Genomic DNA, 14,083 nt, shown 5'->3' with positions numbered 1-14,083 from the left:
GGATGTAAAATGGAAAGCCAGGAGGCACCCAGGGTTGTCAGCATATAGTACAGTACATGCAGGGTCTTCACATGACCTGACAGTTGCCATTTATGCTAAGGAGGTTAACACCAGGCCATCGGTTTTAGGACTAGCAGTACTAGTTATGGACACACGGTGGCAGTAGTTCTCAGGTTTACAGTTCTCAGCGTGTCTTAGAGAAGTCTGAGGGTTGGGGCTGGGGCTCACTTGGCAGAGTACTAACCTAGCTTTCCAGAGGGCCTGGCCTCCATTCCCAGAGCCACATAAACTGGTAGTACGTGCCTGAAATCCTAGGACAGAGGAAGTGGAGGTAGGTAAATCTGAGATCTGCTCATCACTGGCTACACAGCAAGTTTGAAGCTACCATGGATCTTAATCCCGGTGCAGTAACTCCTCAGACCTGTCTAGCATGCATTAGGTCCCGTGTTTCGTTCCTCGTGTGTGTGTGTGTGTGTGTGTGTGTGTGTGTGTGTGTGTGTGTGTGTGTGTGCGTGCGCCTGGGTGGTGACTCTTTGTGGTGACTTTGGACAAGCTTTAGCCTTCCTCCTTTGGCTTTAAAAACTACTTATTCGTTCATACGCCTATGACGTGAGCACATGCATGCCTGTGCTGCTGTGCACGTGTGGAAGTTAGAGAAACTTCTGTGGGGTTCTTTCCTTCCACCTTTGTGTGGCTTCTGGACATCGAACTCAGGCCATCGGGCTTGCAGCTAGTCCTTTACCCACAGAGCCATCCCACCAGCCCTCTCCTTTGTTTTTGTTTGTTTGTTTGTTTGTTTTTTGTTTTTCGAGACAAGGTCTCTCTGTGTTACCCTTGGCTGTCCTGGACTCACTTTGTAGACCCGCTGGCCTCGAACTCACAGCGATCCGCCTGCCTCTGCCTCCCGAGTGCTGGGATTACAGGTGTGCGCCACCACGCCCGGCTTTCTCTCCTTTGTTTTAATGGAGAGAGCGTGTGCTGAGCATGCTCGGTGCAGAGCTGACTTTGTGCCTGCCCTCCGGAGCTGGTGGTCTCAGGGTTTTCCTAACCAGCCTTCGCCCTCCCTGTTCTGTCCTAACGGCACTCAGACATCTAGAGTTCAGTTCCCTTCCTTCCTTCCTTCCTTCCTTCCTTCCTTCCTTCCTCCCTCCCTCCCTCTCACCCTCCCTCCCTCCTTCCTTCCTTTCTTTCTTTCTTTTTTTTGGTTTTTCGAGACAGGGGTTTCTCTGTGTAGACCTGGTTGTCCTGGACTTCCTTTGTAGACCAGGCTGTCCTTGAACTCACAGCGATCCGCCTGCCTCTGCCTCCCAAGTGCTGGGATTAAAGGTGTGCACCACACCGCCCAGCTCTTTGTTTCTTTTTTAATATTGGGGGGGGGGGGGTTCTTACTGTGTAGCCCTGGCTAGCCCAGAACTAGCTATGTAAAGCAGGCTAACCTATCTACCTCTGCCTCCCTAGTGCTGGGATTACAGGCGTGCACCATGTCTGATTCTTGATGCCTCAATTTCACTCCCCCTCCATGGTTTGTTTGTCTTACTTTCTGAGTTAGCTGATGAGCTTCCTGGAGCCAGGTGAGGGAGGGCAGGCAGGTGAATCAGATGGTCCCAGCTTGAGGAAGGTCCAGAAACTGCTCGCCTCAGTGGATCCATGTCCCAGGAGAAGTAGGATGTGGGCTGCGCCTAGGGATGTCCCGTGTGGTCCAGGGAAGTTCCCAGGCTCCTGGCTGTGCACAGAGTACAGGATGGCACTGTGTTTCAGGGCCCGTGCTCTTCTGGGTGGCCATGGTAGTGGTGCTGGTCGGCACCGGCTCCTTCCTCCTGTGTTATTGGAAGGCCTGCAGGAGGCAGATCCAGCAGAGTAAGTACACGTGTCTTGGGGTCCTGGGGAGGATGGCTGCTTTATGCTGGCCTGGCCTGGGTGCCTGCCCTGTCTACCCCCTACCCTGCTGCTCACCCCCTAACCCTCACTCCTGGTGTCTTTGCAGAGTTTCACCTGGACCTAGGCCAGACCTTCCAGCCCAAGGTGGAGCCGGCGGGTGAGTGCGGTGCAGAGTGTGACCAGTGTAGGCCCTGGGGTCTGGCCGACTCACACCAAAACACTGTCCACTAAGGGGGTTTTGAGTTGGAGAAGTTTCATAAATACATGCTCATACCTCTGAAGCGCTCCCAGGCAAGGGGGTTTTTGTGTTTTGATGGTTTCAAGCTTGTTTCCATGAGCTCTCAGGCAGGCTTTAGTGAAACCGCTGTTTGCTTTCTTGACATTTTTCTAGTATTAGAGTTTCCACTGCCGTCAGTTACTTTTTTTTCTCTCTGTCTCCAAACCTTCGTGAGAACTGTTTTGTTATAACAAGAAAGAAAGAAAGAAAGAAAGAAAGAAAGAAAGAAAGAAGACAAACAAACAAAAAACCAAAAAAAACAGTACCCAAAGAGGCTAGGCTTGCAGGGAACTGAGTGAGTCTGTGGTCAGTATTGTGTCTGAGGCTGGCTCTGGACCTCCAGCCTTCACTGGGGTCAGTATTGTGTCTGAGGCTGGTTCTGGACCTCCAGCTTCCACTGGGTTCCTCGACATTTGCATTTCCAGGGCTAAGTGAGAGGAAGTTTAAATCAGGGTAGACACACAGGGTCCAGGTGACTATATTCTAGGCAAGGGTGGGCCTGGCCTGAGCAGGGTGGGCATGGCCTGAGCAGGGTGAGCATGGCCTGAGCAGGGTGGGCATGGCCTGAGCAGGGTGGGCATGGCCTGAGCAGGGTGGGCATGGCCTGAGCAGGGTGGGCATGGCCTGAGCAGGGTGGGCATGGCCTGAGCAGGGTGGGCATGGCCTGAGCAGTGAGTGGTAAAGGAGCATGTATTCATTTCCTTGCTGTCTTCATAAACGCATCTTCAGCACAGGCTTTGTCTGGGGACAGGCTGTCCTAGATCTTCCAAACTTCTAGACAAGTATGCTAGCTGGTAAGAGTGGCTGGCCAGGGGGACAGGCATACGTGTTCTGGCCCCACTCACTCCTCTGCAGGGAAGGCTCTTGTTCTCCTAGTGACCTGTGAGTGGGAACCATGGTCTGTGCAAATGCAATCAGGTGCCAGTCACCCATCACCTAACTTGACCTGACATCACTGCAAGTGTCCTGGGTATCTTTGCAAAGCACAGACACCATCTTGTTTTACTCTTGGGGTGACCTTTCCAGCACCCACTACCACTCTCTTCATTTCCCAGATGACTTGACTGCATGAGGCGCAGGAAGATGAGGTCAACTGGCACAGGCCATGTGCTGAGCAGTCACCAGGATGGGGACTTGCTGTTATTGTCACTGGGGTTTCCATGAACAGGGTGTCTCATCTTCAGCACTAAGGACATTTGTCAGCAAATGGCTTGAGATGGGCATTGTAAGATGTTTTAGCAGCCTTCCAGATGCCAGGCGTATCCCCTCCTGAGCTACAACAGAGCCCAGAATGTCCCCAAGCATCCAGCCCATCAGTCTGTTCTGTTTTTAATTAATTAATTTTGAGACAGGGTCTCATATAGCTCAGGCTGGCCTCAAACTTGCAACGCAGATGAGGATGGCCTTGACCTTTCAGTCCTCCTGTCTTCACCTTTTACGCGCTGAGCTTACAGGCAGATGTACTGCCACGTGCAGTTTGTGCCTAGCTGTAGATCGAACGAACCTATGGCAAGCACTCGTCAACTGAGCCACCTCCCCCAGCCTTCAGTCCTCCTCCTCATCCCTTCGTTTTAATATACACCTGAATGAGTTGACTTGTTTTAAAAATTATTATTACTATTATTATTATTTTTAATTATTTTTGATGATGTGTATGTGGGGGCAGGTATGCGTGTGCGGGTATATGGGTGTGGAGGTGTGTGGGTGTGGTTGCGCTTGCCTGCAGGGAGTTACAGGTGGTTGTCAGTGACTTGACATGGGTACTGGGGGTTGAGCTACAGTCCTCTTAAAGAACATTATGTGTCTTTTTTTTTTTTTTGAGGCTGGGTTTCTCTTTGTAGCTCTGGCTATCCTGGGGACTCACTTTCTAGGCCAGGTTGGCCTTGAACTCTCCTGCTTCTGCTTCCCAAGATGGGACTAAAGTGATGGGCCACCATGCCTTGCTAAGCCTGCCAGCCCCCACCTTGCTGTTACCACAGGAAGATGTAGGCTAAACAACAACAACAAAAAATCGTTTTGCTCTGATCCAGTGTCAGATTTCCGGAAGTTGCAAGCAGTACAGAAAAACTTATTTTTCCAAAACAGTTTTGGGAGTCACTTACCAGACTTGGTGTTTTATGATTCTTCAATACTTCCCTGTGTAGTTCATAGTAACTGGGGCATTGCAGAAAGACCTTCAGAGCCAGAGAATCCAGCCTGCTCAGGCCTACTCTGCATTTGTTTGTTTGTGTGGTCTGGTTTTTTTTGAGACAGGGTCTCACTGCATAGCTCTGGCTGTCCTGGAACTCGCTATGTAGACCAGGCTGGCCTTGAACTCACAGCGATCTGCCTGCCTCTGTTTCCCAAGTGCTGGACTAGATGTGCCATCACACCTGGCCAGACTGGATTTCTTGATGTGTCCTAATGTCTTTGGCCTGGATCCCATGTTGCCTTGGTAACCAGGTCTGTGTGGTTCCCCTCTCATCTGGGTCACTCCCCAGGCTCTTCCTTCGGTATCACAGCCTTTGACGCCTGGGAGAGTCATGAGCTGGTCTGGCCCATGGTCCTGATCTTGGGTCCTGACCTCTAGTATTTCACTGAGAGTGGACTTGGGCCACCAGTCTTCAGTGCTGGGATCTGTGGGGAGCTTCCTGCCAGCCTTCTGTCTGTTTCTTTCCTGGTGCTGTGTGCTTGCAGCACTCTTGCAAATCCATCAGCCAGGCTCCGCCTCAATACTGACTTGGCAATGACTAGTGAAAGATGGTTTTGAGACTTGTCCAACAAAATAACCTGTTCTGTTTTTAATTGCACTTTTGTTTCCTTGTTGATGTGTTTACATCTGTGTGGCTTCATGGATTTCTTTCATTATTTTAATGTTGCCATCACTGAAGCAGATTCTTTTTTTGTTTGTTTGTTTGGTTGGTTGGTTTTTTGAGACAGGGTTTATCTGTGTAGCCTTGGCTGTTTTGGGCTTGCTTTGTAGACCAGGCTGGCCTCAAACTCACAGCCATCTGCCTGCCTCTGCCTCCAGAGTGCTGGGATTAAAGATGTGTGCCACCACGCCTAGCCTGAAGCAGATTCTTAACCACTCTCCCAGAGCTGGGCAGCAGGAGTTCCCTCAGGACATGTCCTTGTCCTTTTGTGTTGACGTTACCTTTTCAGGTTTTGTTTTGTTTTGTTTTGTTTTTTGGAGATGGTGTCTTGTGTAGCCCAGAGGTCCTCATGTAAGCGAGACTAGCCTTGCTTCTTGTGGGTTTTGTTTGTGTGTTTGAGACAGGTTCTCACTATGTAACCCTGGCTGGCACTAATACACATAGAGCCACCTGCCTCTCCCTCCCAAGTGCTGGGGCTCCAGCTGTGTGCCACGGTGCTATTTTGAGGTGCAGGCAATTGACCTCTCTTCTGGACCGCTTCCAGGCCATCTCTCCAGCTAGGGAGCCCACTGACTAAGTCTTCTCGGTCCCCAGTTTGCACATACCTACCTTAGGATTGTCCTGCCTCCCGCAGCTTTGGGATGGGACTGAGAGGGAACAGTCCAGGCATGGAACAGAGCTTTGAATTCTCGGCATTCACGAGTCTCCAAGCGTGGCCTTTGGAGCAGCTCAGGAGATGCCATCCTGAGGCCACTGCTGTACAGTGTGTCCTGGACTTAGGTCCCAGGGTGCCCGGTGGATTTACAAGACAATTATGATTATTCCATAAAGCAAGGAAACCAGCAAACAAGGACAGGCAGGCTAATGCAATCATTTTAGGGGAAGAGCACTTGGGCAATCTGAACTCTGCCCCTGGGAAGATCTGCTTGGGGCCTTTCTCAGAGTACTCACGGTTTGTAAAGCAGGCTGTAGATGCTGAGGCCTTCTAGATTCTGCCTTTTCACTTAAAAAAAAAATGCTTGCTTATTTATTTATTTATTTATTGGCTTTTCAAGACAGGGCTTGTCTATGTAGCCCTGGCTGTTGTAGAACTCAATTTTTAGACCAAACTGGCCTTGAACTCAAAGACCAGCCTGCCTCTGGAGTTCTGGGATCAAAGGTGTGGGCCACCACCGCTTGGCTTAGATTCTGAGGTTTTGTTTTGTTTACCTTGGTGTTAGAGCGTGCTTATTTCTGAGACTTAGAATTTTGTATTTTCTTTCCCTTGTCACAGCATGTCTAAGTGGTGTTAGCACCTGGCGCTTCACACAGATGTCGTTGGCATCTTCCCTTGGTAATAATTTAGCTTGAATAGATTCTCAAGAGACTTCACTTTTTAGAAGAATTTTAGGGTGAAAGGATTCTGTTCCTTTCACGCCTGGCCCTCTCCCTGTCAGTCCCACCTCAGAGCTGCGGGAGGCAGGCCAGCCCCAAGGTAGAAGTGAGCAGTTGAGGACCCAGCAGACTTAGTCAATAGACTCCCCAGCTGAAGAGATGGCCTGTGAGGGCTCCAGAAAAGAGGACAGTCATCCACAACCCAACACAGAGCATGGAGCTACACACCTAGAGTCCCAGCCCTTGGGAGACAGAGGCAGGTGATGTGTGCCTTTAATCTCAGCGGAGGCAAGTGGATCTCTGTGCATTTATACTGGCCAGGGCTACATAGTAGGAACCTGTTTCAAAGCCAGATGTGATGGTGCCGTTTGTGATATCAGCACTTGCCAGGTGAGACCAAGGGTCATTGTCACTTAGACACAAGACCGAGCCTTTTCCCCTCCCCAAACTGAGAAAATAATGGAGTTCCAGGCCCATGCCCAGCTGAGTTTTTACTATTGACCTCTTATGTTGGGGTGGTACCTTTACCATAGTAAATAAATACACAGAAATGTATTGTTTTAAATTTTTTGAATATATATGAGCATTTGCTTGCATGTATGTAACTGCACCCACTGAGGCCCAGAAGAGAGCACGGGGTCCCCTAAAACTGGAGTTACAGAGGTTGTGAACCACTGTGTGCATGCTGGGAATGGATCCAGAGCCTCTGCACTAGCAGCCAGTGCTTATAAGGTCTCGGCCATCTCCCCAGCCTCAGTGTATTGCGGTTAAATAACAAAAGCCACACTGTTTTGTTTCTTTATTTAAGGTGCCGGGGACCCTTTTTAAGTTCTCCCTAAGCTCCCCTGGCCTGGGACAGCCTCTCAGGCATTCCTTTGACCTAAGTGGCCTTTGATAGCACTGGTCAGAATATTTGCAGGATTCCCCCTGCTGGGATTTGTCTAAAATTCTTTTATACAATGAGATCAGGGTCCTGCATTTGGAGGATGAAAACCACAGAGCACAGAGTTGTGCTCATCACCCCCTGTTCTCCAGATGGCTCATCACAGGAATTCTACTGTGCGTGTACGTGTGTGTGCATGCGCATGTGTGTGCACATGTGTGAGTGCGTGTGCACTGTGAGTGTGTGTACGAGTAGGTGTGCGCCAGTGTGCATGTGTGTGTGTGAGAATGCGTGGGTTTGTGTTTGTGCATGTGCATGCATGTGTGTGTTTGTGTGCATGTGTGTGTGTTTGTGTGTGTGTGTGTGTGCGTATGTGCACGTGTGTTTGCGTTTGTGTGCATGGGAGTGAGTGTGTCTGTGTGTGTGCATGCACATGCTTGTGCTGTGAATAGAGTCCTGGCCTTCACACATGACAGACAGCTGCTCTGCCACTAATCCTGCTCCACTGGTCACCTCCAGCCCTACCTGCTATTTTGAGCTCTCTGTTCTAGCTTCATAAACCCCTCCAAAGTTGGCTGGGTCTGCCCCATTTCCCTGGATAAAAAGGCTGAGTCTTAGAGCTGTGAAGCAGAGCTAGTTTCCCTCCAAGGAGGTGTCCTGCTGGGTGGCTCGCTCACACTATTGTTTGGCTCTTGGCATCTTTCCAGTTTTGAAGTAATTATGAACATTCCTGCTTTTGTCTTCATTAGTGTGACTTCCTGAAAGTGTGGTCCCTATGGCAGGGGTGGGGCGCAGCCTCTGGTTCAAAGGTAGCAAAGGTCTTAGCCAGAAGGCCCTATAAAGAGATGGTGCCTACTTACAGTGTCCCAGCCTCTTGCCAGCCTGCTTCTTTCTCAAGATGGAGTTGACCATCTTTTGTTTATTTTCTTGCTGCTTCGGCACATACTTTTTTCTTCTCCAGGCTCCCACTATGTCTTGGCATCGCATGGCAGTTGGCTGACCTCAAGACTGCTTCCAAAGGACAAAGATTCAGTTTCCCTGATGTCACTTTTTAAAATGGTCAGCCAGACCCTGTCTCACTAAACAAAAATCAGACAAGATGAGCAAACCATGGGCGGAAGAGATGGCTCAGTGCCTAAGAGCACTGGCTGCTATTCTAGAGGGCTTGGATTCAATTCCTAGCCCCCAAATGATACCTCAAAACTGTCTGTAACTCTAGTTCCAGGGTGTCCAGCACTCTCTTCTGCCTTCCTTGGGTACCAGGCATGCATGTAGTGTACAAACACACATGCAAGCAGCACGCATACACATAACATCATAAAAAATATATATATTAAAAAGCCCAAACCCACCGGGCGGCGATGGTGCACGCCTTTAATCCCAGCACTTGGGAGGCAGAGGCAGGTGGATCGCTGTGAGTTTGAGGCCAGCCTGGTCTACAAAGTGAGTCCAGGATAGTCCAGGCTATGCAGAGAAACCCTGTCTCGAAAAACAACAACAAAACCCAAACCCATCAAACAAACCTCCCCTACCACCACCACCACCACCACCCGCCCATATGCCTTGAGCCTGAGAGTAACTTAAGTGTCAATCAATGGCTTGGACTTAGTGATTAGTAGCCACCTCAAGAGAACAAGCTGTGACTTCCTGAAGTGACCACTCTACTGGGGATAGTGGTTGCCAGGTTACATAAGCAAGGCACATCTGCTTGCCTGAGACTTGGTCGTATCTTCCTGTCAGACCTCTAAGAGGAGTTCACGCCAGGCTGCAGAGTGGACGCATGACATTTCCGTTTGTTTGTTGTTGGTTAATCTGCTGTGTGTACGTCAGCTAGGATTCAGGGTCAGGCTGCTAAGCCAGAAAGCATGGTGTAGAAGCAGCTCAGCAGGCATGCTGGCCTTTCCTGGCATCCCTAGGTGGCCCTCTGGGAGTCAGTAAAAATGGCTGTGTCTCCCTACAGGACAGTCCATGCTGGGCCTGGGCTAGCTTGCCTATGGTTGGACTTGGTAATATGTGGCTATCTCCTCCTTTCTCAGATGGGTAGTGAGCTATGGTTAAATGTCACCTGCTCTTGGGTACCTGGTCTTTATTTAGAACGAAAAGGCACTGGGGTGAATGGCAGGGGCTGAGGTTGGCAGAGAAAGGTTGCGCTCTGAGAATTATGACCTAGGCATCGCTAGGGCCCTCAGGTGGGTGGTACAAAGAGAAGTGAGGCTGACAGAGCAGGGGTGTCCTGCAGATGGGCTATAGTCTGGGTCCCCTTGGCTGGCGGAAGGGAGGCCCCAGCTCACTCCTGCTCCAGAGGCAGGCTTCAGGCATGCCAGGGGCCCATCCTGAAACTGTCCACTGCCAGCCTAAGGGCTTGAGCCCTGGGGAGGGCAAGGCTCAGCCCCACTGAGTTCCTGGGGTGCTGTCTGTCAACAGATGAGGGGTAGTGGAGGGGTGTCAGAATCTTTTTAGTGACCGCTTTTTTTTTTCCTTGCAGATTCCAGACCTGCTGAGAAGCTAACAGTAAGTACCATCTCTAATACCCCACCCCAGCCTCTGTGGTTTTGTCTGGTTTCTTTATAGATCTGTGGATTCAGGGCTGCTGGGGCCCACAAAAGGATAGGAGAGCTATCCTCTTTGCTGGCACCCAGGGTTACGGGGCAGGGAGTTAGAAGCCTAAGGGGTTGGCCTAGGGCCCCATGGTAGGGCTCAGCCAGGGGCAGAGAGCCTCACCCACAGCAACCTCCAGCTCCTGGCTCAGCCCCAGGGGATTTCCAGCAGGGATTGCAGACAGAAATTTGGTTTGGGCCACTCTGAGGTACCAAGTCTGGTGTGGAGGGAGACTGTTTATTTATCTGTCTTCTTTACTTTGGGAGTCCTGTCCTCGGAACTGGATGACAGACACCAGCGGCAGCCACGTCCAGAGTTAGCTCTCATGCTCTCTCCCCTCTTCAGGCTTTCACTGTGTAGCCCAGGCTGGCCTTGAATTCCAGGTGTGCACCACCACATCTGGCTTGCTGGACACTTTTCTTTGTGCTTTCTAGATGTTGCCTCAGAGAGTTGGTCTGACTCTTCAGGAGTCACATTGGTAATAAAAAAGAGGAAATGGCAACCAACCAGACAAGTCCGGGATTACCCAACTGGAGCCTGTTAGAGCCCCGGCCTGCACTTTGGGACTTTAAAGGAGATGGTGCTGGCCTCCAATCCCTTTGCCGCCTCCTGGGGGGCACTGGCATCATCTCTTACAGAGTGCTCTGCTCTGTGTACGTCAGGTGCAGGGGTTTGCAGAGGCTACACATTTGTTGAGTCCTCTGGAGGCTTGTGCTGGAGACATGCCCAGGAGACATGTGCTGCTGGGGCAGAACTGAGGGAGGGGTGCAGGCTTCAAAATGAGGCACCTGCCTGTGGCCACATGCTAGGTGCTTATGGCTCACATACTTTTTGCTTATTTTCCACCGACCAAGTTACTTATCACCTCTCTTTCTCTCTCTCTCTCTCTCTCTCTCTCTCTCTCTCTCTCTCTCTCTCTCCTCTGTCTCTGTCTCTGTCTTTCTTTCACAGCAGCTACCTTTTTCTTGGTTTACTCTTTTTTTTTTAAAGATTTATTTATTGTATTTATTGCATATGAGTGCTTTATCTGCAGAAGAGGACATCAGATAACATTATAGATGGTTGTGAGCCACCATGTGGTTGCTAGGAATTGAACTCAGGACCTCTGGAAGAGCAAGCAGGTGGTGCCCTTAACCACTGAGCCATCTCTCCAGCCCTGTTTTTTATTTTATATGGATGGATGTTTTGCCTGCGTGTGTGTGTCTGTGTACCACGTGCATGCCCGGTACCTGCAGGAGTCAGAAAAGGGCATCAAATCCCCTGGAACTGGAGTTACAGATAGTTGTGCGCCACTGCATGGGTGTTGAGAACCGATTCCTGGTTCTCTGGAAGAGCAGCCAGTGCTCTCAACCACGAAGTCATTTTTTTTTTTCCCTCCAGCCCCTTATTTATTTATTTTTGAGATAAGATCTCAGGTAGCCCAGGCTGGCTACAAATACATTATGCAGCTGAGGATGACCTTGAACTTCTGATCCTCCTGCCTCCGCTTGCCGAGTGTTAGGATTGTGTGCATGCACCGTGCCTGGCCAAAATTAATATGAGTGTGGGTTTCCTGTTCTGGGAATCACATCGGGGTGCTAGGCAAATACCTCAATCCTGAGCCATAATCCTAGCCCTGGCCTTCAAATTATTATAAAAGCCCAATCAAGGTTCCGTAGATCTGTTCACTGAATCCCTCACCCTGGGTCCCTCAGTCTTCTGTCACATACCAGGTATGGCGTTTCCCTTTGCACTTACTCATAAATGTGAGAAACCAAACCAACACATTTCTAAAGATGTGGCTTTTCTTGTCTAGTGTATTAAAATATTGGTAAAGACTTCTCTCCCAGAAGTTGAGAGTAAAGTGGCACCAGGTGTGAGCCTGGAGGTGACACTAGCATTTAAATCATCCTTGGCTAGAGACTTAGCTGTACGTATGACCCTGGGTGAGTTGCTCTACCCCTCCAGGCCTCAGCTTCTCCGCTGGTAAAAGGGGCAGGTGCTAATGTTACAACCACGCAGTGTGCTTGAACGGGTGGCGCATCACTCTTAGAATAGACCCAGACGTAGCATGAGTGTGTGAACTGCTGAGTGCTGCTCAGCCTAGTGTGACGGTAACAAGAGTTGACTGTGTGGTTATTGGGCAGACTACTTGCCTATTAAGCCCCAGACTCCAAGCTGGAGGAGTCCCAGCCCTGCATAAACTGGGCGTGGTAGCATACTCCCATAATCTCAGTGTTGAGGAGATGAAGGCAGGAGGATCAGAGGTTCAAGGTCATCCTCAGCTGCATATCAAGTTTGAGGCCAGCCTGGGCAACAGAGACTGTCACACACAAAGACAAAACACATAGCTGGATGCACACCTTTAATCCTAGCACTTGAGAAGCCAAGGCACTTAGTCCCAGCACTTGGGAGGCAGAGGCAGGCGGATCTCTGTGAGTTCACGGGCCAGCCTAGTGTATCTATTAAGTTCTAGGTCAGCCAGGCCCAATTAAAAAAGAAGCAAAGTCATGAAAAAAGTGGACACTATTGGGAATGCTACACACAGATGCCTTATGCTGTCATGTGGCTTGTGGCAGTTTTAAAGCTCCCTGGCAGTTTGGTGGCTCCCCAACCGGGGAGTTGGGGGATCCATGCTTCAGCACTTAACTCCTGTTCACAGCAGCCGAAGAGAAGTGGATCAGTGACAGATCCCAGCACTGCACATAAGCTGAGCCTGGCGAGCCCTCCTGCTCTGGAGACTTGTGCCAGTGTTGGGGCAGCCTGCCCGGAGAGCATGCCACTGCTGGATGAAGGCACAGCTGGGAATCCTTTGACTCCCAGGGACCCTCCAGAGCCCCGGGTATCCACGGAACACACCAATAACAGAATCGGTGAGTCCTCCTGGTGGGAAGTCCTGGTCTAGTCAAGCGGGCAGAGGGAGATGTGTGCTAAACTCTGGATAGGGCTTGGGGGAGGTATACATTCGTCACCACCACTTACTCTGGCCCAGGTCAGGCTTCTGTCCAGGGAGAGTGGCCAGAGTGTCACTTCATGGGGACTGCTGGGGACACTCGCTAAGTGGACATGGAGTGATGAGTGCAGTGTTTGTCATTGTTAAAGAGAAAGAGGATCTTTCCTCACTGGTTTAATACGGAGCCAGAAGAGCTGGAAGGAAGGGAGGAAGGAAGGCTGGTGACATCAGACACTTTACCTGATGACATCTCTTCATGTCTGTCACACACTTCTGGGAATGATGACTACCTCTCTTTCATGGCTGGGGAAACTGAGGCTTAGGGTAGCGGGTATGGAGCAAGTTTTGTTATTGAATTGCTGAGACACAGCCCCACCTCTGCTGGGTTCCGGAACACCGATTTTTCCATCCCACCCATGGGTCTCATCTGGAGCCCAGAAACCAGCCTGACCCTCTGGCATTTCCTGTCTCTGCAGCCCTCCAGGCATGGCAGACATCTGCTATGGCTCCTGTGGGCCCTGCCTCCTTCCTTCCTTCCCACCTCCCTAGAATGGCTATATGAGTGGTTCTTGTTGTTGTTTTGTTGTTGTTATTTTTTTGAGACAGGATTTCTCGATGTAGCCTTGGCTGTCTTGGACTCACTTATATCAGTGGTTCTTAATCTGTGGGTTGCAATCCCTTTGGCAAACCTCTATCTCCAAAAATATTATTAGAGTTATGAAGTAGCAATGAAAATAATTTTACGGTTGGGGGCGTTGCACCACAACATTTGGAACTAGTAGAGGGTCACGGCATCAGGAAGGTAGAGTTGGTTCCCACTCTGGCATTCCGCCTGCTCCAATCTGCTCTCCATCTTAGGGATGGTTTTTTTGAATTTTCAGCTCTCTCTCTTCCTCCCTCCCTCTCCCTCCTTCCCTCCCTCCCCCTCCTTCCTTCCTTCCCTCCCCCTCTCCTTCTTTCCTTCCCTCCCTGTCTCTCTGTTTTTCCTCTTCCCTCCTCCTCCCTTCCTCCTTCCCTCCTCCTTCCTTCCTTCTTTCCCTTCCCCTCTCTCTGTCTTTCCTCTTTCCTCCCTCCCCCTCCTTCTCTCTCTCCCTTCCTCCCTCCTTCCCCCTCTCTCCCTCCTTCCCCTCCTTCCTTCTCCCTCCCTCCCCCTCTCTCCATCCTTCTCTTCCTTCCCTCCCCCTCTCTTTGTCCTTTCCTCTCTTTCCCTCCCTCCCCCTCCCTCCTCCTCCTTCCTTCCCTCCCTCCCTCCTCCTCCTTCCCTCCCTACCCATCCCTCCTTTCTTCCC

The 14,083-nt window shown here is 50.5% G+C and overlaps 1 protein-coding gene across 1 annotated transcript in view; it reads left to right on the top strand.

Annotated features, from left to right (window-relative positions):
- Positions 1–14,083, top strand: part of Tnfrsf8 (TNF receptor superfamily member 8) — a 32,485-nt gene that overhangs the window by 15,092 nt on the left and 3,310 nt on the right. Inside the window, exons 9-12 of the mRNA XM_051171098.1 lie at positions 1,759–1,857; positions 1,985–2,035; positions 9,750–9,775; positions 12,504–12,714. Of these exons, the coding sequence (XP_051027055.1) occupies positions 1,759–1,857; positions 1,985–2,035; positions 9,750–9,775; positions 12,504–12,714 (387 nt within the window). The remainder of the gene's footprint in view (positions 1–1,758; positions 1,858–1,984; positions 2,036–9,749; positions 9,776–12,503; positions 12,715–14,083) is intronic.

This window comes from Acomys russatus, chromosome 29 (assembly GCF_903995435.1).
Source record: "Acomys russatus chromosome 29, mAcoRus1.1, whole genome shotgun sequence".
Lineage (NCBI taxonomy): Eukaryota > Metazoa > Chordata > Mammalia > Rodentia > Muridae > Acomys > Acomys russatus.
This window is presented reverse-complemented; position numbering and strand designations above follow the sequence as displayed.